This window comes from Anomaloglossus baeobatrachus, chromosome 2 (genome assembly GCF_048569485.1).
Source record: "Anomaloglossus baeobatrachus isolate aAnoBae1 chromosome 2, aAnoBae1.hap1, whole genome shotgun sequence".
Taxonomy (NCBI): domain Eukaryota; kingdom Metazoa; phylum Chordata; class Amphibia; order Anura; family Aromobatidae; genus Anomaloglossus; species Anomaloglossus baeobatrachus.
This window is the reverse complement of record NC_134354.1, coordinates 452,990,564-453,017,458: the sequence shown is the minus strand read 5'-3', so window position 1 is coordinate 453,017,458 and position 26,895 is coordinate 452,990,564. Positions and strand designations below refer to the sequence as shown.

Genomic DNA, 26,895 nt, shown 5'->3' with positions numbered 1-26,895 from the left:
CCTGTAAATAACCCCTTTTCACTCGTGGGCAATGGACGGCTGCGCGAGCCCCGGATCCGGCTACCACTCGAGCCACAGCCACCGCCCGGATCCGAGTGTCTCAAGCGGCCCCCCCGGTTGTGGTCTGTTCACCGCCTGCAACAAATACACATCATGCAAGGTGTATGGTAAATAAATTGTAATCACCAACAATGGGATAACTATAGACTGCTTTGGTATAAAGCAGAAAAATAGATACACATTGCATGATGTTTATAGCAAGGATTGTCAGAGACAAATGCTGTTACTGGTGTGCACTAAATGGCAAGAAACAACAGTGAAACAAACACTAGCTGAAAAAACATATATATATACCTATAAGAGTATATGGGCCTGGTGCCATGTCCACGTCCCGACCCCAAGATGTGTTTTGCCCAAAGCGTCCTCAGGGGGCGTACTGTGGGGTGTGAGGAGCTTCATCCATCTTGCAGAGGAACTGCTGTCCTCCAGGTTTCCCACTCAGAAGAAGGATTTTGCCTGACGTACCAACACTCTCCAAGCCATTGAATCCGGAAACTCCAGTGTGGGATAGTGAGAACAGACCTGCTGCAGACAGAAGTGAGTAGGACATTGCTGTGACTTGTAGTTCTACATTCAGAAGTGTGCTGAAGCAAATTACAAGGCTGTGCTAAAGAGGACTTTTGATTGCACTAACTGGGAGTTTGTATAGGACCAGCCCTGGGGGAATGCTGCCTTCATTACCTTAAGTGCACCAACGTACAGCAAGCGCGCCAACATCCGCAGCCACTGGGGCCCCAATTTGGGACTGTGTCATTTGCGAGGCTGCAGCTGTTAGTAGGTAAATTATAATTAGTCAGCAGAGTGTGTTGTAGGTTAAAGAGGAAGCATTACCTCTAACCTTCAGGTCTATTGCAAAGCACCCCTGTAGCATACTGTATAACATTACCTGTTGTTTACTGTTACTTGCTATTTTCCCTTTGCAATTTCTGGTTCTTATCCTTCTGCAAATAAACCTGTTAAGATTTCTAACCTCAGTTATTGTGAGTGTGTACGGAGCGTGGGCAGGGGTAACCCGAGTCGACCCCTAGCAGAAGACAAAGACCCTTTTACATTCCCCTAGAGCTCCTAGGAAGATTCGGGTGGAGGCACTGCATCATATCAAGGTGAGAACTACCAAATACCTTGCTCTGGCAGCTGGGAAAAGGGGTGTTACATAGCGATTACAAGAATGTTAACCCTTTCACCCCCCAACGATTTTCCATGTTTTTTTAGTTTTTGTTTTTTTACAGGCTTCTGTGGTGCCCCTGAAGCTTCAGTCGCCACAGAGGTGCTGCACCTCAGCCAGAGGTGTGGTATTCCATCCTGGTTACGGAAGAGGTCATCCACCGGTATGCACTCAAAACACACAACATCTCAGTTAGCAGCTTTCCACCGGGTCAAGGTTAGGGCTTGGTTCCATTAATGCTATGTATAGCCACCACTGGTGATGATTCCTCCCTCCTCCTAATCCAATAGGGCCTGGGGATGGAGTCTAGCGAGTTGGGGACAGTGTAGTGGACAGTTAGAAGGAGCAGTGGAGGGTTGAAGACCTGTGGTCTGGAGCTGGTGCATCTCGACCCAGGCACAAGATAGAAGTGGTCCTAGAGACCACAGGAAGTGCGCCATACTCCCGTGGCCTCGTTCCACATACAGCAACGGAGTGGAAGGACTTGGCCGCAGATCGGGGACTGGTCCCTAGACTAGAGAAGAAGAGCCAACGTGCACCCTTAGTAAAACCAGAGGCTGAGGACCATTTAGTACCAAAGCCAACTCGCGACGCGAATCCGCTGGAAGGTGACCGCATAGGACCAAAGGGAGTAGGCCGATAGGGCCCCCCCTTTTGAAGGATCTGCGGACACCGGCACAGGGCACTGTGTGTGTAGGCACGGGACAGGTGGGAGAGAAGTTAGCACTGGAAGACGACCAGGGAAGGAACACTAGAAGAGCGCACTTGAACTCCGAACTATCTGGGATTGGCTGGAGCCCATCACAGTGAAACCCAAGCACTCCAAAGCGGTCACTGACGTCGTCTTACCTTGGAACCTGCTACAGTGAGTAAAAACCTTGAGACTGCATCCCTGTGTAGCTCCATTATTCACCTGCTCCTCCAGGCTGCACCCTCGCCATCACCTACTACTACCCCCATTCAGCCCTGGGGCCCAGCTCTGCCTGTGGAGGGCTGCACCATCTAAGCTGCGTCACCATCTGCCCCAGAGGTCCCCATCCCACAGTGGCGACATCTAACTTTCTGCATACCACAGGTAGCGTCATGAATATTCATATTTATATTATATTATATATATTCATGTTTATATTTAAACAGCACCGCCATATTTATATTTAAACAACACCGCCGGGGTCACGGCACCGGGCCTCGCTACCGCAACGTCCCAGAAACAGAACCGCAGCCCAGTAACGAGTGCCCCATGGCCCCGATGCGGGCATGTCACTTCCAAGAGTCATAATTTTTTTTTTCCTTCCACAGCCATATGAAGGGTTTTTTTTTGTGGCATGAGTTGTACTTTTGAATTATAGCATTAATTCAACCATATAGAAAGCCATGGACCCCATAGGGGGGGGGGCGACATGACCAGAGGGACGGGAGGGAGTGAGGGGTTAATAAAGTGATAATGAGGGGCATTATGGGAAGGTATAGGGGATTGGTGGAGAGAGGATCCCTGTAGTGGAGGGGGGGGGAGTATAAAAGCGATGAGGGAGGGTCTACCTCCCCTTTTGGACTCCGGACGGCGACAGATTAGACCACGACTGATGGCGGATCTCCAGGAGCTGGATCGGATGATCCGAGCGGCGATGGCGGTGCACGGGGCCCAGGCAGTGCAGTCTCACTTCAGGGCTGCCTGGGTTTCTCCGTCGGCACCTGCCCCTTGTTCCCCCCCTCGCCGTGGGCGGCGTTCCAGGCCCCCTGTCAGGTACTCTCCGGGTGCGGGGGGAGCAAGGAGGCCAAGTGAGAGCCCCCCTCGGGACCCTCCGCGGCGGGGCGGGCAGCGGCAGCTCCCTGCGTCCGCTCCGGCCGCCGGGAGGAATCTCCGACGCGGCCGCGACGGCCGAGAAGGGGGCGTGGCCAGCCCGGGGCCTTCTTCCTGTCTCAGGCCTCGGGCTGGAGTGCAGAGCCCAGCGGCGTCTCCCGGCCGGGAGCGAGCCCGGCGATGGAATGAGGCCAGCGGTGGCCTGGATGGAGGCGGGCCCGGCCTGGGGCCTACTTCCGGTCCCAGGCCGCGGGCTCGAGTTAACAGGCCGGCGGCAGCCCGGGGACTGGGCCGTGCCCAGCATGAACCGGAGGCACGGAGAGGGGGCGTGTCCAGCCTGGGGCCTGCTCTGGACGCCGGGCCCCCGGCGGTGGGGCACGTCCCGGCGGCTGCTTCTGACCAGGAGCGGGCCCGGCTTGTGATGGAGGCCAGCCATACCCCCCGGGGACGTTGGGGGGGCCGGGCGCAGGCAGCCAGCAGGGGGACCGGTGTGGGCAGGCGCCACCCGGATACCTGCACGGCTGCGGAGGAGAGGAGGGACGGTGGGACCCCCGCAGGGCGCGCCAGGTCCCTCAGGTCATCAGCTCTGCACCCGGCGGACGCGGTCTCCCTCGGGGGGGGAGGACCCAGCGGGAGGTCTCGGTCGGAGGCCCGGGAGGGCGGGAACCGGCGGTGGGGAGCCCCCTGGGCTTGGGGAGAGGCTCCTCCAGGAAGAGGACTCGGTCGGCGGCGGCCCAGGGGACAGGACGGTCTTGTGGGCTGTCGCCGCAAAGAAAGCAGCGGACGCCCACCGCCAGTGCCCACGCGGCTGCCCAGGAGGGTGGCTGTGGTGGAGGGGACGCATCGGCTGCGTCCTCTGGAGCTGGGACGGTGGAGGACGGCTACAGCGAAGAGGAAGAAGGAGCCCTCAGGTCGGGGGATGAATTAGAGGAGCCGCTGGCGGACGACATCGCAGTATCGAATTCCGTCTCCGCGTCACGGTCGGGTGAGCTAGCCGTGGATTCGGCATTGCTTGCGGCGCGGGGTGCGGGTGCTGGGGAGGTGGCTGCGGGCACGGCAGCGCCAGAGGGGTCAGTTTTGCTTAGCCAGTTGCTGGGGCTTTTGCAGGGTTTAGCGCGAGCGCCGGCGGCGGCGACGGCCTGGACAGGGTCGGCGGTGGATGGCGCGGCGGCGACTAGCGGCGAGAAGGTGCCGGTGGGGGCGGGTGTAGGTAGCGGAGTAGTGGAGCCTGCAGGCGATAAAGCGGGAGAAAAGGAGAAGGAGAAGGAAGATGAGGTGGTGAGGCTGGATGATAGGGCTAAGAGCGAGGTGTATGTGTGCTTTAAGGGACCGCTAGGGGCGCACCTCAAAAAAGAGGTGAGGGAAAAAATTTGGAAAGGGGAGTATGTGGAGATATTTTCCCTGCTACCCCTGGAAAAAATTAACCTAGACAAGGTGAAGCCGAGCGATTCCAAGAAGGAAAAGGAGGAGGAAGAAAAACGCCGTTATAGGCTCATTCCTCGTTCCTTTTCCAATTGGTTGCAGGCGTTCGCAATTTTGGCTAGCGTGGTAGGGGAAAAGGAGCCGGAGCACTGCTCGGCTCTATTCGGCTATATGGATGCAATCGGGGAGGCGTATCGCACGTACGGGGGTTTGGCACGGCTGCGGTATGATGAGCAGTTTAGGCAGCGGAAGGCGTTGCGGCCCGGCATGCGGTGGGACCATAAGGACATTTCCTTATGGATGCGCTTAATGGCGGCCCTGAGCCAGCCCTTTCGTGGCGGTGCCGGGGGACCGGGAGCCGGGCCCTCGGGGATTCAGAAAAAGGGATTGTGCTGGCAATTTAACGAAGGCCAGTGCAAATTTGGCGCAGCGTGTAGGTTCAAGCATGAGTGCTCCGGCTGCGGGGGGGGGACATAGTTTGTCCAAATGCTTTAAGAAAGGGAGAGGCAAGGCTGGGGACGGGTCTGGAAAAAGGGAGGACGCCGGTGAAAATAGAGGCGATGGCGCCGTTTTTAAGTAGGTACCCGGACGGGGCAGCGGCGTCGCTTTTGCGGTTTGGTTTTTTGTACGGTTTTCGGATTCCGTCGGCGGTTGAGGCATTGCCTCCGGTTTGTCGCAATTTACGGTCGGCAAGGGACCACCCTATGGTTGTGGGTGAGAAGTTGGGTAAAGAGGTTGAGCTGGGCAGGATGGGGGGCCCATTTGAGAGCCCTCCGTGCAGTAATTTGGTGGTGTCCCCGCTGGGGGTGGTGCCAAAGAAGGAGCCGAATAAATTTCGGCTCATTCATCATCTTTCATTTCCGGAGGGGTCGTCTGTGAATGACGGCATTGCGCCGGAATTGTCGGCGGTGTACTACGTCTCGTTCGACAAAGCGCTGGACTTGGTACGGGCGGCAGGACGCGGTGCGTTGATGGCAAAGGCGGATGTAGAATCGGCGTTTCGTTTGTTGCCGGTGCATCCGGAGAGTCAGCACCTTCTGGGTTGCTGGTGGAACGGGAAGTTTTATGTTGATCGTTGTTTGCCCATGGGCTGTTCGATTTCTTGTTCATATTTTGAGGCTTTTAGCTCCTTTGTTGAGTGGGTGGTGCGGGACGTGTCCGGCTTGTCGTCCATTATTCATTATTTGGATGATTTTCTGTGTGTTGGTCCGGCGGGTTCCATGGTTTGCGCTGGTTTGTTGTTCGCCTTGCAGAGAGTGGCGGATCGGTTCGGGATCCCTTTGGCGCAGGAAAAAACGGAGGGGCCGGCGCCGGTTATGCGGTTCCTGGGGATTGAAATCGACTCGCTGGCCATGGAATGTAGGTTGCCAGAGGATAAGATTGTGGATTTGCGGAGTGCGGTTGCAGCAATGCTGGCAGCAAAAAGAGTGCGGCTTAAGGTGGTACAGTCTTTGCTTGGAAAGCTGAATTTTGCATGCAGGATTATGCCGATGGGGCGTGTTTTCGCCAGGAGGTTGGCGGCAGCTACGGCAGGAGTACGGTCATCGGCGCATTTCGTGCGGGTCACGCGGGAGATCAAGGCAGACTTGTTGGTTTGGGACGTCTTCTTGCGACATTTTAACGGCCGCACTTTGTGGTTGAAGAAGGTGGTGCCCAATGATGCTCTGGAACTATATACGGATGCGGCCGGGTCGGCGGGTTTCGGCGCCATTTTCCAGGGTCATTGGTGTGTGGGAAGGTGGCCCGAGGATTGGCGACAGGGTGGCCTTGTCAAAAATCTGGCCCTGCTCGAGTTGTTTCCAATCGTGGTGGCGGTGGAGTTGTGGGGGTCGCAATTTTCGGGACGTAAGGTGTGCTTCCATTGCGATAATCAGGCAGTTGTACATGCAATAAACAGCTTGTCAGCGAAATCTGGACCTGTAGTGGCATATTTGCGGCATTTGGTGCTCAAGTGTTTGCTGTGGAATATTCATGTGGTTGCAAAACATGTGCCGGGGGTGGATAACGGGGTGGCTGACGCTTTATCTCGTTTTCAGTTCCACAGGTTTCGGGAGTTACTGCCGGGGGCGGACGAGGTCGGAGCGGTGTGCCCAGAGGAATTGTGGAGCCTGGTGAGGCAGTGATTGCGGGTTTGATTAGGAATTCGGTGACCGAGGTGACTTGGTGCCGTTATGCTAAGGTGTGGGTTGAGTGGCAGGCAGTGCTGGGTGAGATGTTTGGTAACGGGCGAGTGGATTATTTACTGGCGCTCTTGGCATTGGTGAGTGAGGATTTTAGGGCTGGGAGGTCAGCGTCGGCGGTGGCGATTAGGGTGGCGGCCGTGGCCTTCTGGTTAAAGGTTAGGGGTGAGCAGGACGTTTCACGGGACTTTCGGGTGCGGCAAGCATTGAAAGGTTTTCGGAAAGGGGTGAAGGTGCGGGACACTAGGCGGCCCATTTCGTTGGACTTGTTACGGCGTTTGGTGGATGGTTTGCAGGGCATTTGTGTCTCAGCGTATGAGACGGTGTTGTTTAAAACTGCTTTCGTGTTGGCTTTTTTCGGGGCTTTTCGGATAGGAGAATTGGTGAGCCCGTCAAGGGTGATTGGGGGTGGTTTGCTATTCGAGGATGTGTCGGTAGTGGGACAGAGAGTGGAGTGTCGGCTTCGGCGGTCCAAGACGGACCAGATGGGTCGGGGCAGGTTGGTAGTGTTGTATGCGGTGCAAGGGGATGGCTTGTGCCCGGTGCAGGTGGTGAGTCAGTTTTGTGGTCTGCGGGGCGGTCTTCCGGGCCCGCTTCTACGTCACGAGGACGGGGCTTGGTTGTCTCGTTATCAGTTTGTGGCAGTGCTGAGGAGTTGTTTGCGCTGGGCGGGTGAGCGCCCAGAGGATTACGGGTCCCATTCGTTCAGGATTGGGGCGGCTACCGAGGCTTCTCGTTGGGGTCTTGGAGATGACATGGTGAGACGAATTGGTCGGTGGGAGTCCTCTCGTTTTCGCGGTTATGTGCGCCCGCAGTTATTATCTCGTTGAGGGCTCTGGTGGGGAGTTTGTTTGTTCTGCCGTTAGGTTTTTGTTGTTCTTTGTTGCAATCTGGAGTGCTGGTGTTGTTGTTAAAATTGTTTCCTTTATTGTAGGAGTGTGTCTGATCTGGATCCTGGGGCACTCGTTCGTTTTTTGGGGGGCCCGTCGGGCCGACGCTCGCCCGAATGGTCGGCAGTTGGGTGTGGACAGATCGCTGGCATCGGTCAAGTGGATTGGAGTGCGGGGCATGGAATGGAGCAGGGTCGTGCCGGAATTTGAGTACTATTGCAGGATGGACAGACCCCCGAACGTGTTGGTTTTGCACGTGGGGGGGAATGACCTGGGTTCGAGGGCATCCCGCTATCTGATTCGGGACATTAAGATCGACCTACTGCGGTTATGGGCAAGGTATCCGGGCCTGATAGTGGTGTGGTCGGATATTGTGGCCAGATTATGGTGGAGGGGGGCCCGGTCGGTTGAGAAGATTAATCGCGCCCGGGCACAAGTGAACAGGGTGGTTGCGCGTTTCGTGCGGAGAAACGGCGGCGTGGTGGTGAGGCATGTGGACCTGGAATCGGCGAAGTGGCAGTTTCGGAGAGGTGATGGGGTTCATCTTAATGACATTGGTTCTGATTTATGGGCCCTGGGTTTGCGGGATGGTGTGGAGCAAGCCTTGGGCGTGTGGCGGGTCCAGGCCACATAAGGTGTCACGTGTCCTGTCCTGTGGCGGGGGTAGGTCTGGTCCAGAAGCGGTTGGAAGGGATTTGTAGCTGGACCGAGAGGCACTGTCTTGGTATGGTGTCTCTGGGTTCCGGGAAATTGCAGGCACGGGGTTCTGCAAAGTTTGGGGGGTATTAATCCGTGGGGTGATTAATACCTCATCTCTGGGTCGGAGTGTTGCGGCCAGGGATATTGGTGTAGGAAAGGGTTTCTGGACCGGGCCTACATAGGGTTTCATGTACCGTTTATTATTATGTGTTACCTATTATTGTGTGTTTGGGGTCGCCCGTTGGACGGCGCCCCCTTTGTGGTAGTATGTTAATAATAGGTAATAAAGGCTGCTGTGGCCAATTTGTTTAACCAAGTCGCATGCAGTCGGTGTATTATTTTTAGGTTAAGTTTTAAGGGGTATAGTAACCATCACGACCGGAAAATCCTTCCTCAGTGGTCAAGTGTACTGTAAAATTGGGAAAAAACCCAAATGTGTTGAAATTGCAAAAAACGTGCAATGTTTTTTAGTTTTTTGTTTACCATGTTAACTATATGGTAAAAAATGATCTCGCGGGATGATATCCAGATCTGTACGAGTATGCAGATACCAAACATGTACAGTGGAACCTTGGATTAAGAGTAACTTGGTTTGAAAGCGTTTTGCAAGACAAGCAAAGCTTTTTAAAAATGTGTAACTTGGTTTAAGAGCAATGATTTGCAAGACAAGCAAATCCTCACCGTGCACACGTCCGGTTCTATTCTTTCATCGCACTCTGACCCGCTCTGGAGGTAATTTTCTGTCCATATGTACTGTATACCATTGCATAGTACAGTATATATTTGTGGATACAGTATTGTACTTTCTTTCGGCTCACCAGTGCAGCGCATTGCTTATACTGTACCTCCTGCACACCAACAACTCTATTGGAAGCTAATGCGCACTTTAATTTGTTTTTTACTGTACAGTATTTGTATTAGTGTACTGTAATAAGTTATATGAATACAGGACATTATGTATTAGTGTACTGTAATAATTTATATGAATACAGGACATTATGTATTAGTGCACTGTAATAATTTATATGAATACAGGACATTATTTTGTATTACTGTAATAAGTGTATAAATACTGTAAATATTGTTGGGTTGTAGAATTACCGTAATTGTCTGCATTTCAATTATTTCCTATGGAAAATTCGCTTTGATATAAGAGTAACTTGGTTTAAGAGCAGACTCCCGGAACCAATTAAACTCGTAATCCAAGGTTCCGCTGTATATATTTTTCTTTAAGTAGCTTGTGAAAAAAAATTCTAAAATTTGTCAAAAAAAAAAATCTAGCTTTTGGCGCCATTTTCTCAGACCAGCACCGTTTTCATTTTTGTGCATGGGACTATGTGAGTGTTAATTTTTTGCTGGCTTTTTATACTGAAACCATTTTGGGGCAGATACAATGTTTGGTCGCCTGTTATTCCATTTTATTTTTATTATTATATTATATTATTATATATATTATATTATTATTTTATTGAAATGTTGCGGTGGCCTAAAAAAATGTAATTCTGGCATGCTGATTTTTTTTTCCCCATTTTCCGATAGGATTAATTTACTTTAGATTTTGATAGATCAGACTTTTACGAACTCAGCAATGTCAAATATGAGTAATTTTTATTTTTTAAATTGTTCTGATGCTATTGTCAGTGTATCTCCTGCTGTAGACCCTGGGAGAGCCCAAGGGAGTGAAGCCCTGGGGAATTGCCAGTTTGCCCCTCTAATGGCCGCCCTGCATAAAGGAGCTGGTCCATCAATATCACAAATTGTCACCAGTGTTTCCTGTGTTGTCAGCTGTGTATAGAGGTGTTACCTGTCATTGTAATCCTGTCTCTGCTGATAACAACAAAATCTGAAATGCTACCAATATACACTGTAATGAACAAATTATAGAGTACCTAAGTAGCAATACCTCATAATCCGAAGTAATTCAAATTAGCCAGCACCCAAGTGAAGCTGTATGCTAAAATGAAATCTAATAAGAGTGTTATATAATATCAGTATCACTATATTAATAGTATTAGCATGTTATCATCACACAAGTTTCTGGCCAGGTCATCTAAGGTACCACCTGCACCAGAAGCAACTGTCAGATGAAGTGATTTCTCATTATTGTGTAACATCATTAATATAAATCATTACATAGAATAGCTAATCTATGATTCTTCCAAGCTGTTCTAGTGTTTTTAAATGTTTTAGGTCAGAGTGTATGGACACCTTCCACTCCTCATTCCATACAAATATAAATGCCTCTGTTCTTTGATTTTAGGTTATTTCAGTCACTGGTCTTTCAGTAGGCCTTGGCTTATCTTCAGCATGTGATACGCTCATATCGCAGGTATGTTGTTTAAAGGTTACTTCAGTGGACTACAGACATGGTGGACATAGAATGTCTGTAGTATTTCATCAAGATCTACTTAATATACACAACACATAATGGTTTTGAGGGTATTTGGGGGGGGGGGGGGTGACTGGTTACCGTTGAGTCTGTAAGTCCCACAAGGGTTCCCAAGCCTGCCATAAATATATGCCAATTGAGCTGTACCACAGCTTAATAGGATTAAAAAATAATTAAAGGGGTTTCAGAAAATCTTGATCCTTGTGTGTATTTTGTTATACAGTTAGATCCTGAAATATTTGGACAGCGACACAAGTTTTGGCATTTTAGCTGTTTACCACAACATATTCAAGATTATTATATAACCTACTGTATATATGCGCTTAGAGTGCAGACTAAGATTTATTTTGAGGGTATTCACATCCTAATTGTAGCAAGTGGTCAAAAATTACAACTCTTTAGTATGGAGCTGCCTCTTTTTTTAAGGGACTAAAGGTAATTAGACAATTATCTCAAATGGGCTGTTTCCTTCTTGATCCATAATCAATTAAGCAGTTAAAGTCTGGAGCTGATTCCAGGTGTGGTATTTGGATTTGGAAGCTGTTACTGTGAACCTAAAACATACGGTCAAAGGAACTCTCCATGGAAGAGAAATAGACCATCTTTAGGTTAAAAAAAGAAATCCATTAGAGATAGCAGAAATGTTAGGAGTGGCCAAATCAACAGTTTTTTAAATTATGCCAATAAAAAGAACTTACTGGTGAACTTGGGAACTCAAAAAGGCTTGGATGTCTATGGAAGACAACAGTGGTGGATGATTGCAGAATCCTTTCCAGAGAGAAGAAAAACCCTTTCACAATATATACCTGTGGCGCCCCTGTGTCTCCAGTCGCCACAGAGTACTGCACCTTATTTAAGGTGCGGTATTTGCCTCAGGTAAGGAGGGGTTTAATTACCAGTGTTCCACATTTTCACTTTACATACAGTCAGGTGCCTTCCCGCTGAGGGGATGGCCCAGGGTAGATAGGGGGGTGGCCATCACAAAGCATGGGACTTTCCCAGTCACTGAAGCCAGCCATCTCAGGGGTGGGTTCCACTTGGGATAGAAGTAAGAGCAACTCACGCAATCTTGAGTCAGTCTACCCGGGACTTCAGTTCTGGTGACAAGACACCACCACTACCTTCTTCCTTTTTCTTTTTCACGGGGCCCGTGGCTTGGAGCGGAATGCTCAGCCTGGGCTCCTCACTATTGGAGGGCCAACTCTTAGAAAGGACACTTTCCAAACACTGGTGGCTTCTTTCAACTTATCCGAGGTTGATGGGGCTCATCACAGCGAGTGACCAGTACTCCCCGGGCGAGCGGCATAGACTGTAAATAAAAGACCTGGAACCTGCAGAAACTGTGTCCGCCTGTCATTACCGGTGCCACCGCCCTGCGCTTTGGCGCCCGCCATCACTACTCCCCTAATCATCCTCCCCAGGGCCCGCTCCACCTGTGGAGGTGCAGGAACACCTCGGCTGCTACTACTATCTGCCTCAGAGGACAGCAACAGCAGCGGCAGCTAATTCCCTCGCTGCATACCGCAGGTGGCGTCACGACAACAACCTCCACCAAGACCCTTTGTAACACCTGCCTGGAACCATAGACTCAAATGGGCTGTAATGGACAGGATAGAAGCCACTCACCAAGCAGGACCCCCAGAACACTGAAACCCTTTAACCCCTATACAGGGATTTGGAATTACACAGGGCCCAAGGTGATCAATGAGAGTAGTCGTCAGGCAGGGTCAAACCAGGAATTGCAGAACAGGGACAGAATCGGCAGGCAAGGACGTAAACAGAACACAAAGCAGAGGTCAAATCCGGATCGGGCAGCGAGGTACATAATCAGCAGGCAGAAGGGTAGTCATGAACCAAGCAGAAGTCAGAACACCAGAATCACTAAACAGAACAGGGTGGGACAGGAGCCAGGAAATCAGAACTTTCTCTGGCAGTGGTCAGCAGACAGGAGAGGAAATAAAAAGGGTGTGGTGTCTTCCCATTGGTTGTAGCAATGATGGTACTTCAGCTGGAAGACACACGCCACCTACAGTCAGCCAGTGGTACTGCTGATCCTAAGGAAACCCAGCACAGTGGATGAGCGGAGCCTGCGCCCACCAGCGCCACTGGCATTGACTCCTCTCCCATCACCAGCACTATCCAAGGCAGGGACATGGAGATGCCTGGTCATCTAAGTAGAAGTTGATGGAGCAGACTCCGGTGGGGATGTAACACCCTTATTCCATCCATCTTCCTCCGTGTACACGTCGGGGTCACAAAGCCGGGCAGGGCCACTCGTGACATCCCCTGATCCTCACCGGCACGGTGATGAGTACTTTTCCCCTACCCCCTGGGGTGCTATACACCCAACTGATTAACACTCTTCAGGAAATAGTTGTTTCAGTATCTAAGTCTATCATAAAGAGAAGACTTCATGAGAGCAAATACAGAGGGTTCACCACAAGATGCAATCCATTAATCTGCCTTAAAAATAGAAAGATCAGATTAGACTTTGGAAAACGTTCTGGAAAAGCAGACAGGACAGATAAAACTAATCACGATCTATGACCGGTATTCACCACTCCAGAGTTTGACACCCGGTCTGGTCATGTCAGGGGTTAACTCCCATTAGCCTCATTCTGGTTTCAGGAGACACTGTATATGGTCTCTCCTTGTTGTCGTGCCTTGACCTGTACCCTCCCCCATTCGTCCATCTTTCCCAGTCCCTGACTTCCCGCTCCTGTCTGTTGTTTGTGTTTCCCTCTGCATTCTTGATCTCCTGGCTAATGACTCGATTGTGTTTTCTGACTTGATTTTGATCCTCCCTCTGCACTGACTTGACTTCCCGGCTAGACCCTGACTGTTTGACTACTCTATTGCCCCTGATGGTTTGCCTGTTAGCTGCCTACTGGAGTTACTCTGCTGTACTTCAGCTGCCTTTCTGTTACAGAGTAACTTTGACTCTCCTTCACTACTCTGCTGCCACCTAGTGGGGAATACACTGTACTACATCTTACTAGCCCTTTGTACAGCGTGACAAGATCATCCTGTACCAGAATGATGGAAAAAAGAAAGTATGGAGAAGGCTTGGAACAGCTCATGAGAAAAATACATACCACATCCTCCGTAAAACATGGTGGAGGCAGTGTTTAGCTATGGGCATGCTTTCCACACAGATTGAACAAAATGCAGCAAGGTTGATTGGACAGCGCTTCTCAGTATAGATGGACAATGACCCAAAACATACTACAAAAGCAACGCAAGAGTTTCTTTTAGGGCAAAGTAGTGGAAAATTCTGCAATAGCTGCATCAATCATCAGATCTCAACCACATCGATCTGCATTTCACATGCTTAGGATCAAACTTAAGGCTGAAAGACCAACAAACAAGTAACAACTGAACTCCGCTACAGTAAAGCTTTGGCAAAGGAGGAAACTCAGCGTTTGGTGACGTCCATGGCTTCCAGACTTCAGTCATTGCTGGCAAAGGAGTCTCTACAAAATATTAAATATGAACATTATATTTACAGTAAACTAAAATTTTCCAAATACTTTTGAGCCCCTGTGATGAGGAAGCTTTGTAGAAAAGTAATTGCATTTCCAAAACGTTTCACACGATATTTTTTATCAACCCCTTAATTAAATCTGAACGTGTACACTTCAACTTGAATCTCAGTTGTTTCATCTTAAATAAAAAATAGTGCCATGCAGAGCCTAACTCACAAAGGTTTGGTCACAGTCCAAATATTCCTGGACCTAACTGTATAAAATCATACTGTGTTTTACTCATCGTCGCTGGGTCTTCTGTTGCGTCTCCGCCGCTTCTCCTGTTATCTGGTATTGGATGTGACCCTAACCTCACGTTAGCAATATTTAAAACTGAATATATAATAAAAATGTATCAATTGTACTTTGGTTATGACAACATTTGTATTTTCTTCAGATATTTGGGGGTACAAATCTAAAATTAATTGGCATTGTACTGCAACGAGGGATCCTCATCCTACTGCTGGCCTGCTTTCCTTGTTGGGCACTTTTTATAAATACTGAAAATATTCTACTACTCTTCAGACAAGACCCGAAGGTGGCCCGGTATAATATCAAATTGTGACTATAAGATTTGTAAAACGTTTTTTTAAAGGGAATCTGACCTTTGGATTCATGCTGTCCAAACCCTGGGTGGCGTGAATCAAAGTCTGGCTGCACGTTTGCAGCCAAGTACATTTCTCTTCGAAACGCTATGGCATCTCAGATAAAATACAGTTAGAAGATGATCCCAAGCCAACTTCTACCCTCACCACTCCAGGTGATTCACAGGTCTCTTCCAACGTGAAAGCAATCGTGCAGCCAGGTGCTGGTTCATGCTGCCGGAGGTTTGGGAGCATGAATCAGCGCCAGATTCCGTTTAAATTTATTATCAGCTATAAATGCATAAGCCAAGCATAAGGTGGTTACCAAGATTTGTGGTCATTAATGATACATAATGGGCATATGTGTACAGCAAAGATCCAGAGCAAACAATGTTTGAAGAATATGGAAAACATAATTGGCACATTACTGCAATGTGATCACTAGTGGGAGGGCACAGATGATGAACTGCTTCTATTGCTCAGTGTGACTTTTCCATGGAGCTGCCACTAGTGACAGTGACCACAAGCAGATTTATACAGCTCCCCACTAATGGACACAGACAGAAAAGGGTCCCTGTGCAAGAACAATACATGGGCCCTTTGCCGTGCAAGCGCTCATCATAATGCACAATTTCACCTGCTTTGGAGGTAGAAATTGGCCCCTTTACCTCTTGGGCCCCTGTACGGCCGCACAGGTTGCACCAATAATATGTCCGCCCCTGCAGCTCTCACTAAAGGGATTGTCCAGTCTAAATCCATAAGTCTGCAGTAACACTATGTGACTGCAGACTCATGAATCCTCATATTGCATGCACTGTGCAATGTGAGGATTTATCGGTTTCTAAGCCGACAACGGCGGTCACGTAGTTGCGTGTATACGATATCCTTATTTCAGGTCAGAATCTGACTAGAGAGTCACAGATTCGCTCAATATTTCCATTGAGTGAGGGCGAATCCATCTAATTGTGGGATTGTGATTGTGGCAGGGAGTATTCATATCAAATCCTCGCGGTCACGTGACCGTCGTTACTGGCTGTGAAACCGGCGAATTCTCACAGCGCACAGTGCATGCAATGTGAGGATTCATAAGTCTGCAGTCACATAGAGGGAATGCAGAGTTAAGGAACTAGACCAGATAACCGCTTTAGGATAGGTCATCAATGTCTGATCGGCCGAAGTTCAACACCCGGTACTCCCATGGATCAGCTGTTGGATGTGCTGGCGGCGGCAGCAGGTGGCTGAAAATGCTCAGGTGCAGAGCTGCCCCGATTTATAGCGGGGACTGCCGAGTACTGCATATCTGTGACGCCCTGGCAAAATCAGGTAGTCACAAAAGTAGTACATCCTCCTTGTTACCACCAGAAACCCACACTTAGGTGTGATGCCCTGGACCCCCACACTAACATCAAAGCAAGAAGGCCTGCGGAGACACCATCACGTGTTTCTCAACGCTGGCAGGAAACTAGCCAGGTCTTTCACCGGGAAGGAACAACCACGGGAAGGGCAGTCTCCAGTCAAGGAGACCACCTATGCCAAACATGGTATCCATCCACAGACAGCTGTTTCGGGGTATTTGCCCCTCATCAGTGTGGAGTAGGAATCTGGCTAGTGGGACATTGCCTAGTAAAAGACTATGTGAGCAAGGATGGTTGACCTTAGGGAGATCAACATCCACCACTGCGGAGACACCATCACGTGTTTCTCAACGCAGTGATTCTAGAGCAATGCCCCCTTAGAAATATTCAAAGCAAGAAGGCCTGCGGAGACACCATCACGTGTTTCTCAACGCTGGCAGGAAACTAGCCAGGTCTTTCACCGGGAAGGAACAACCACGGGAAGGGCAGTCTCCAGTCAAGGAGACCACCTATGCCAAACATGGTATCCATCAACAGACAGCTGTTTTGGGGTATTTGCCCCTCATCAGTGTGGAGTAGGAATCTGGCTAGTGGGACATTGCCTAGTAAAAGACTATGTGAGCAAGGATGGTTGACCTTAGGGAGATCAACATCCACCACTGCGGAGACACCATCACGTGTTTCTCAACGCAGTGATTCTAGAGCAATGCCCCCTTAGAAATATTCAAAGCAAGAAGGCCTGCGGAGACACCATCATGTGTTTCTCAACGCTGGCAGGAAACTAGCCAGGTCTTTCACCGGGAAGGAACAACCACGGGAAGGGCAGTCTCCAGTCAAGGAGACCACCTATGACCTATGCCAAACATGGTATCCATCCACAGACAGCTGTTTCGGGGTATTTGCCCCTCATCAGTGTGGAGTAGGTGTGATGCCCTGGACCCCCACACTAACATCACACACACACCCCCTCCCCTGGGTAGGTGACACAGTCAATCAAATCCTTGTTGCCACCCTCCAGGCTTGATGTCCACACCAGGTGGGGCGGAGCGAGGCGGTTGACCCCATGCACCGAGGAGTTCACAGGCCTGGAGGTGGGAAAAGACAGTAGATTGTGGTAGGCAGTGAAAGTGAGAGGAGTGAAAACTGTTGGTGTCTGGGTTGGAGCCTAGGCACGTTCTGCAAGGTCGGCAGACGGTGGTGGCCGTCTGCAGGAGTTTGTGTAGGTCAGCGGAACCGTAGGACCGGGGTCGGGCGGTGGCCCGCCCATACTGAACTGGGGAGCAGATTGAAGCCAAGCACCAAGGCAGGGTACTCAGACCCCGACTAGGCTAGGAGCCGCCGTAAAGGTCAAATTATCTGATTGCGGTCTGGACCTCAGGGGTTCATTCCCACCTAAGTCCCGTCAGAAGGCAACAGCCCAACCCATCCGGATAATTGCCACCGCCAAGGGCCAGAGATCCAAGGGCCAGCACCTGCGGGCAAACGGGCTCTCCCGACACGTACACGCCGGGGAACGGACTACCCGTGGGAAGCCATAGGAGTCAAATACACTTACACAGGTGCAGGAAAACGACAGCCACCATGAACCCATCCGGGGAGAGTGAGAACACCGCAGCCGGATGTGGGCCCCATCCATCCAGCCGTTTGGTTTACCAGAGACTCTGTCCTTCTGTGTCTGAGTGAGTACAACAGTGCCATCCGGCACTGCACCGCGCTGCACCGCAAAGTTGCACCCGCGCCCACGCTGCCTCCCCGCCTCGGCACCTGCACCTATACCTCCTCCCTACTCCCCAACCGGGGCCCCGGGACCAACAGCCCCTACCCACGGAGGGGTCAACACCTCAGCTGCTTTCCGCCATTGCTCCCGGGATCCCCCGTCACCAGCAGCGGTGATGCCCAACATCACCACAACCCGTGGGTGGCGTCACAACTGACATCCCAAATACCCACCAAAAACCTCCCCTTTTCACTCGTGGGTGAGGAGGCGCTGCTCGAGCCCCGGGTCCGGCCCCGTGCTCGAGCCACCAAGGAGCAGAAGCACCGGACCCGAGCGCCAGCGATTGCAGACGAGCAGCGTTCCCACCCCTCCGCCCGTGACATAGGCATAACACACAGCCATAGCCACCCCCTCATGATAATAAGGACACACCAGTGGGCGGGATCAGGTGGATGAGAACGCCCACCTAGGGGTCTTGAGGTGTCAGGGGCGGGAACCAGACAGTTTGAGTTCAAGTTGAGAACAGGAGAGTTGAGTTTTGGAAGTTGAAGTGAGAGGAGTGAAGTGTGCAGTGTAGTCAGGAGTAGTAGCCCTTGGACTACCCAGCTAGGTGGCAGACAGTGAACAGGGCCATAGGCGACGGTGATCCGGTCGTGGGAGACCTAAAGAGGACCAGGGCAGGGTTTTAGCCCACCAGTGCCGACAGCGGGAATCCGGTCCGGAGGCCGTGCACAGTCGGGGTGCCTGGAGCCTAGGGTGAGGAAGGTTGCAAGCTCCTCTCCAATTAACCAGCCGGGGACAAGGTTCCAGACTTTGTCCCATTAACTGCCCAGATAGAGCGAAACGGAAGCCCAACGCGGGGGATAGGGTGTCCGTCAGAAACCACTGAGATCTCAAGGGTCAGCTTTCGCGGGCCATAACTCCCAACACACACAGAACCGGGAGTGGACTTCTCCGTTCCATGTGAAGTCGTCCAGAAGGAAAGACAAACACAAAGTGCAGGAGGAAGGGATACCTGTTCATTAACCTGGGTGCAGGACCCGAATGCACCCGGCCACTGGCAACTTGGTTTACTACTGGATTTGTGTGAAATTACTGAACTGTGAGTACACCATTTTCCCCCGGTCCAGCCCAGCGCGCCACCTCCAGCAGCCATCACTCCCGTGTTCCGACCGCGGGCCCCAGGATTACACCTCCCCTACCCGTGGAGGGAATCCCATCTTGCTGCCCCACTCCATCAGTCCCGGGTGCCCCATCACCAGGCAGCGGCGGTGCCACCATCCCTCACCGCAACCCACAGGTGGCGTCACAGACACAACAACTCCCCTGTAAATATCCCCTTTCCGACGGTTGTGAGGACGGGCCGCTGTGCAAGCCTGCATCCGGTCACCACTCGAGCGGCAGCAGTGAACCCGGATCCGAGCAGGCCCCCAAGAGAAGCGGCAGCAGCCCCCATCCGCAACATATCCACCTCATATTGATTTGAATGGGAGGTGGATGTGCAGTACCCGGCCGCAGCCACTTTTAGACGATCAGACATTGATGACCTATCCTAAGGATAGGCCACTAATGTTAAAGTAGTGGACAACCTCTAACTCCCTCTTCTGGAAACTGCAAGCAGCAGAAAAACTGAGTTCCCATTTACCAATAGGTTAAAAAGATTGGGAGTTTTTCTCTGGGTCTCTATAAATTCTTTTTACACACGCTATTGGTAGGAAACAGATTCATAGATGTGATTTCAGGCCACCAGGTTCTGCTGTTAACTTGCAGGGGTAAGTGCCCTTGTGCTTTTCTGGGATGCCCCTTGTTCTCCCTCTTATTCCAAATATTTTGATTTGACAATTGTCATCTCATTTCTTTGGATTTGATTATGACATATGCACGTGTCACTTTATAACCTTACCCCATCATTTTTTGTATCTTTTGCACTGTATAAGCGTTTGTGTGGTGCTTACTTAGCCAGGAGGATTAGGGTGAAGTCTATGTTTTAGGCTCCCCCCCTGTGATTATTGGATTTACTATTTTTGGATGCGATTGCCACTTTTTAGTGCGTCTATTTAATTTTTGTGAGAACTTTGGTTGACACTGGTCATGTAATGTTGATAATACTGAAGATAGTTGCACTGTGGCACTTTAATCCCTGCTCCAATAGTTGTTTACCCACTCTTACCCTTCACTATAAGATGATTTTCGTGTGGTGAGCTTCTTGGGACCAGTGTGTTAAGGCCCCGTTACACGCAACGATGTATCTAACGATATATCGCCGGGCTCACGTATTCCTTGACGCACATCCAGCATTGTTAGCGACGTCTTTGCGTGTGACAGCACGGAGCGACTGTTAACGATGGAAAATACTCACCTTATCGTCCATCGTTGACACATCGTTCCTTTTCAAAAAATCGTTGATTGTTGAGCTTGCAGGTTGTTCGTCGTTCCCGAGGCAGCACACATCGCTATGTGTGACACCTCGGGAACAACGAATTACAGCTTACTTGCAGCCGCCGGCAATGCGGAAGGAAGAAGGTGGGCGGGATGTTATGTCCCGCTCATCTCCGCCCCTCCGCTTCCATTGGGCGGCCGCTTAGTGACGCCGTTGTGACACCGAACCAACCACCCCCTTAGAAAGGAGGCAGTTCGCCGGCCACAGCGACGTTACTAGGCAGGTAAGTCCGTGTGACGGCGCCGAACGATTTTGTGCGCCACAGGCAGCAATATGCTCGTGACGCACAAACGACAGGGGCAGATGCTTTCACCAGCGATATCGCTAGCGATATCGCTGCGTGTAACACCCCCTTAAGCCTTTCATCCCATGCTAGTTTTTCGTCGTTATCAAATATATTTATAATGCTGTATTAAATTAAAATAAAAAAAACGTTTTATATGCACTTTAAACTCCTGTCTCCCCCCCCCAATTTTTTGTGTAGATTCATAGATGTGTAGGAAAGGCGATAAGTAAATGATAAAGCCAACACAATGCAATGATAGAAGTTATATAACAGATTGCAGGAATTAGTGGGACTTTACAAACTAATATTCATCTGAGATTATTAAGAGATTTCATGTTCATGTTCTGTTACAGTCTGGCAGAAGAATACGTTCTGGTTTTTGTTCCTGCTCTTCCAGTAAGTGTTTTTACTTGTACATTAAAAGGAATATCATCTAAGGCTTGGTTACGTCAGAGCCTCCGTTTGGTCACGTTTTCCAGGAAAAAGACAGTATAATGTGCTCTTTCCTGGTAAATGAAGGACACCTGAATGTAAACCAAATGGACCCCATTACAGATAATGAGGTATGCCTGGCGCTGATTATCAAAAATGGAGCAGTTTCTTGCCAGAGCTGTTATCTGTTCCTATAAAAGAACTCCAAACGCCTGTGCGATCCTCGCCCTACATGTATCTTCCAGTTTTATGAAATCGCTGTTTGTTACTAACATGAATAACAGAAGTTAATGAAGTTCAGCATTTTATTGTAGTATATGAACAACGACAGTAATGTGATTCATATTTAACCCTCAAGTGGTTTACAGCACACTTTCAGTTCAGGGCCCCACTGCTGACCATGGATAGAGTGAAAAATCCTGGATGGTGACGCTCTCTAGTGGGCAGTGGCTGCAACTTCTTCTGTGCGTTCAGCTCAGGCTCATACAGGCCGCACACTCTTCTATATCTGCTAATCTGCTTACTTACCTTAGTACTCTGCCCCAGTTAGGGTTGTAAAGAGGATGAGGGAGGACAGGTGCCGGTCTACTGGACACAGAGCAAAACAGAATCATTTCTATTAGAATTTTAATGTATTTTCAACTGTAGGAAATCCTATAAAGTGGTTCCCTAGTGAAACCAAAACATAATTTATCAGTTGGATAGATGATAACTTTTAGGTCATGGGGGTCTGACCACTGGGACCCACACTGATCAGCAGAATGATGAACTTCCATCCCCCGTTACAATGGAACGGCAGCGAGCATTCTCGACCGCAGCCTCATTATATCTCAAAAAGCACAACACAGTGTTCAGTAACCCCAGAAAAGTGTGCATCAGGGATAAAGTACCTTATTCTGTCTACAGGGGTGTGTCCCAGCAGATGAACACATAAGTGACAACGTAGCCCATAGATAAAGTGATGACTCATCTTCAATGGACAACTCCTATAAGAGAAAATTACCAACTTTGCAAATTATCATCCATACACAGAATAAATGATACAGCGCCTTGCGAAAGTATTCGGCCACCTTGATTTTTTCAACCTTTTCCCACATATCAGGCTTCAAACATTAAGAGAAAAATTTTATTGTGATGGTGAAGAATCAACAACAAGTGGGGAACAATTGTGAAGTTGAACGAAATGTATTGCTTATTTTATTATTTTAAACTTTTATAAAAAATAAATAACTGAAAATTGGGGCATGCAATATTATTCGTCCCCTTTAAGTTAATGCTTTGTAGCGCCACCTTTTGCTGCGATTACAGCTACAAGTCGCTTGGGGTATGTGTCTATCAGTTTTGTACATCGAGAGACTGAAATTCTTGCCCATTCTTCCTTTGCAAACAGCTCGAGCTGAGTGAGGTTGGATGGAGAGCGTTTGTGAACAGCAGTTTTCAGCTCTCTCCACAGATTCTCGATTGGATTCAGGTCTGGACTTTGACTTGGCCATTCTAACACCTGGATACGTTTATTTGTGAACTATTCCATTGTAGATTTTGCTTTATGTTTGGCATCATTGTCTTGTTGGAAGACAAATCTCCATCCCAGTCTCAGGTCATTTGCAGACTCCAACAGGTTTTCTTCAAGAATGGTCCTGTCTTTGGCACCATCCATCTTCCCATCAATTTTAACCATCTTCCCTGTCTCTGCTGAAGAAAAGCAGGCCCAAACCATGATGCTGCACCATGTTTGACAGTGGGGATGATGTGTTCAGGGTGATGAGCTGTGTTGCTATTACGCCAAACATATCGTTTGGCATTGTGCCCAAATAGTTCGATTTTGGTTTCATCTGACCAGAGCACCTTCTTCCATATGTTTGGTGTGTCTCCCAGGTGGATTGTGGCAAACTTTAAACAACACTTTTTATGGATATCTTTGAGAAATGGCTTTCTCCTTGCCACTGGTCAATAAAGGCCAAATTTGTGCAGTGTACGACTGATTGTTGTCCTATGGACAGACTCTCCCACCTCAGCTGTAGATCACTGCAGTTCATCCAGTAATCATGGGCCTCTTGGCTGCATCTCTGATCAGTCTTCTCCTTGTTTGAGATGAAAGTTTTGAGGGACGTCCAGGTCTTGGTAGATTTTCAGTGGTATGATACTCCTTCCATTTCAATATGATCACTTGCACAGTGCTCCTTGTGATGTTTAAAGTTTTGGAAATCTTTTTGTAACCAAATCCGGCTTTAAACGTCTTCACAACAGTATCACGGACATGCTTGTTGTGTTCCTTGGTCTTCATGATGCTCTCTGCTGTTTAAACAGAACACTGAGACTATCACAGAGCAGGTGCATTTATATGGAGACTTGAATACATACAGGTGGATTATATTTATCATCATCAGTCATTTAGGACAACAATGGATCATTCAGAGATTCTCAATGAACTTCTGGAGTGAATTTGCTGCAATGAAAGTAAAGGGGCCGAATAATATTGCATGCCCCACTTTTCAGTAATAAGCAATACATTTCGTTCAACTTCACAATTGTGTCCCACTTGTTGTTGATTCTTCATCATACAATTTAAATTTTTATCTTTATGTTTGAAGCCTGAAATGTGGGAAAAGGCTGAAAAATTAAAGGGGGCCGAATACTTTTGCAGGGCACTATAACTTACTGATCACTGGGGTCAGGGACATACATAGAAATCATGGGGCCCCATAGCAGTGGCGTGGCCTGCCTCTATTAACGGTACACCTCTGACTGGGGTCCATCCTTGGGTCCTCCATTGATCTCAGCAAGAGATTGTTAATAGTAAGCTGAATATCGTTATTTCTGTATACAAAAATGAACATCCTAACAATATTTATGTGTTATTCACTTATAGGCTGCATTTCTATACCAACTGGAGGCGCGATACTTACAAAATCAAGTATGTATTGCAAAGAAATCTAAAATGAGGACACTAAATAAGAGGTCAAAGTGTAAAGAAGGATAAAGGCTCCCATATTTCTTGAGGAACAGGCTCCTGAGTGCCACTCAGCTCTCTTCCTTTTTTTATACACTTTAAACTTATGGTACACTAGGCAGCCATTGCCCATGTTATTGAATTATGTACATGACCTACTCCCCATTCCAGCTCTGATTGTATGTGGTAACGTATGTAGTAAATATGTAACATGTAAAATTAATACCAATGAATTTTTTATTTTTTTTTCCAGGGAATTGTTAAAACGCAGATCATAACCACCATTATATCAAATGCCATAAACGCATTAGTGAATTATATATTTCTCTTTAAACTTGAACTCGGAGTCATGTAAGTTTTTTTAATGTCCCTTTAAATGATATATTTATTTGACTTATATAGTGCTATCAAAATACATAACGCTTTACAGAAACTAATAAATTATAGCTTAATACGTACACATTAATGGGTCAGCATGATTTTCTGTCTACAAACACACCAATTTTGCTTAGCTTTTCTTGGTACTGAAAGCCCCCAAAGAGACCATTTGATTATTCCAGACAATTACTGCTTGGCACTTCTTTTTTATGACTTACAAATATTTTTTGTTTTAGTTCCCTGCTTTTTCAAGATTAAGTTCTGAACAGTTAAAGTATACAGTAATGCTATCATTTGGATATTTTGGCACATTTGTTTTTAGTATTTACATAAATGTGTTCATCTAGCCATTATGGGTATTTTGGCAGATTGATACTGTTTATGGCTTTTGAAGTCCACATACCATGTTTTATAAGAGGGACTGGAGAAAAGTGAAAGTTTAGTCACGTTTAGGGTTATATGTCAAATTACTACAAGGCATTAAGGGTTTCACAGGTGTGTCGTGGGTGACAGACAATCATGTGGTTTTTGGCCATAGAAGGTCACAGCGTTTGGCTGCACAGAATGCCCCCTGACTTTCCATTGTTCCTGCTGTCAGTATTCACTAGTATAGGTAGCTTTCCTGCTGAATTCATCTGTCCCCCTTTTGGACCCAACAGGAGCTCTCCTTCCACCCTGCTGATCATCTGTATTATCTTGGTGCTTATATACCCCTTCCTTCCTTGGACTGGTGCTGGTGATATTTTCAGTTAATTTAAAACCTTGGTTGCAAGCAGGTGGCTTGTACTCCTCTGTGGTATTGTTGCTGAAACCTTTGTTGAACTTCTACCTCTGCCATCTGTAGATGAGTAGTTCATGCATTTTCCCCCGTGTGTCCTCCTTGTGTCATGTATAGTGTTTAATGGGGTTGAAGAAGAGCTCTTCCTATCCGTTCCCTATTTAGGGCCCAGCACTAGGGATACCTATGGTCAGGTATCTGGCTCGGTGCATAGATGTGGAACCTATCTAGAGTTGTGAGGGACCCCGGGGACCAGCAGTATGATCAGGAGTCACCATCTCCCCTTTCCCTAGACACGGTTTCACTTCCCTTTCGCCATTCGCTTGGTACTTCACCATACCTAGCATGACAAAAGGGCCAATTTATTAAAGGGCATCTGTCGGCAAATATTTGCTATGTAATCTAAAAGCACCATCATATAGGGCCATAGAGCCTAATTCTAACAATGTGTCACTTACTGGACTGCTAAGTGTAGGTTGGATGAAAACCCTGTTTTCTATGCGGTAGATGTAGCAGTGGTCTCAATGCTGAGCGCTGTATAACCCATGCCACACCCCTGTTTTGCAGTTTTCAGTGTATACTGTTCATGTTCAACATGCTGTCTATCAGTGGTGGGAGATGGGTTACACAGATTAGCCTGACTACATGCTTGGGTCACTTAGTCAGGCAGTGAAAATCTGCTATTATAAAACTGATAGTATTGAGACTAAATCACACAGCCAAATTCACTAAGAGGTGCACGCCACTTAATGAATTTGGCACATCTTCTCTGTGTGGCGTGTGCCTTGCCAGAAATGTCAAGAAATGCCGCCCCGACTCCTCCCCATCTCAGCCCATTTTGTCACAGCTTCTTAAACATTTGTGCAGCTTATCATTGCTAGAAAATTTTGCAAATATTGGAAGTGTTTTACAAAAGTATACTTTGATGAATCGGCCCCTAAGAAACAAAACCCATGAGATCAACGTAAAAAGAACACTAATTTAAAAGTACATATTCATTTTAAGATATAGGTGTGCCAACCAATGAAGCTGTATCATTTTGTGGATTATGCGGGATGTAGCATATAACATGGATACTAGGGTGGCACCAACACCCCACTTGTCCAGGCTATTTAATAACATGACTAAGGCAGTAAACTCCATATTTTGATAGAGTAATATTTGATTCTTTTTAGGAAGATAATCTATTTATTTATTTTTACAGAGGATCGGCATGGGCTAACACTATTGCTCAGTATTCTCAAGCTATGATTTTATTTCTGTATATTCGTGTCAAGAAACTACATGTAAACACTTGGGGAGGTACTATGGCTTTTTAAAGATTCCTGCTCAAATACTACATTTAGTAAATATTAAATAAACTCAATTATTCCAAAATATTTGCATTGAAATAAACATCAAAGTGAATATTATATGAATGAATGCTATTATTACAGTTTAAAGATATATGATGTAATAATGTATAGAATATTTTAGAAACCTTATTTTAAATATTTTGATAATTTTAAAGGAAATCTGTCAACAGGTTTTTGCTATGTAATCTGAAGACAGCATTCTGTAGAGGTTAAAGCACAGATTTTAGCGATGTGTCTCTTACCAAGCTCTGTGCTGTTGTTTACTTACCAAAATTGTTTAAGTACCAGGAGGTTATCATTGGTCAGACTATGTTGCCTGGTGTCTGGTAGTCTGACATGCTGTCTCCTGTGATAAGCAACTCACTGTCTGTAGACATTATATATAGATAGCCTGGTGTGGGTGGGGTTAGCTTTTTCAGCTTAGCTGCAATGCTAAATATAAAAACTTTTATTGTGTCAGAATCACTGCACCCAGTGAATTAAGTGATAC

General features: G+C 48.1%; 1 protein-coding gene across 2 annotated transcripts in view; it reads left to right on the top strand.

Annotated features, from left to right (window-relative positions):
* LOC142290257 (multidrug and toxin extrusion protein 2-like) overlaps window positions 1-26,895 on the top strand; it is a 134,980-nt gene that overhangs the window by 74,349 nt on the left and 33,736 nt on the right. For both annotated transcript variants that reach the window (XR_012750253.1, XM_075334211.1), the window contains exons 3-8: window positions 10,478-10,546; window positions 14,528-14,676; window positions 20,866-20,908; window positions 23,814-23,858; window positions 24,148-24,245; window positions 26,255-26,352. Coding sequence is in view for 1 of the 2 variants with exons in the window: in XM_075334211.1 (XP_075190326.1) it covers window positions 10,478-10,546; window positions 14,528-14,676; window positions 20,866-20,908; window positions 23,814-23,858; window positions 24,148-24,245; window positions 26,255-26,352 (502 nt within the window). In the remaining variant the exon portion in view is untranslated. The remainder of the gene's footprint in view (window positions 1-10,477; window positions 10,547-14,527; window positions 14,677-20,865; window positions 20,909-23,813; window positions 23,859-24,147; window positions 24,246-26,254; window positions 26,353-26,895) is intronic.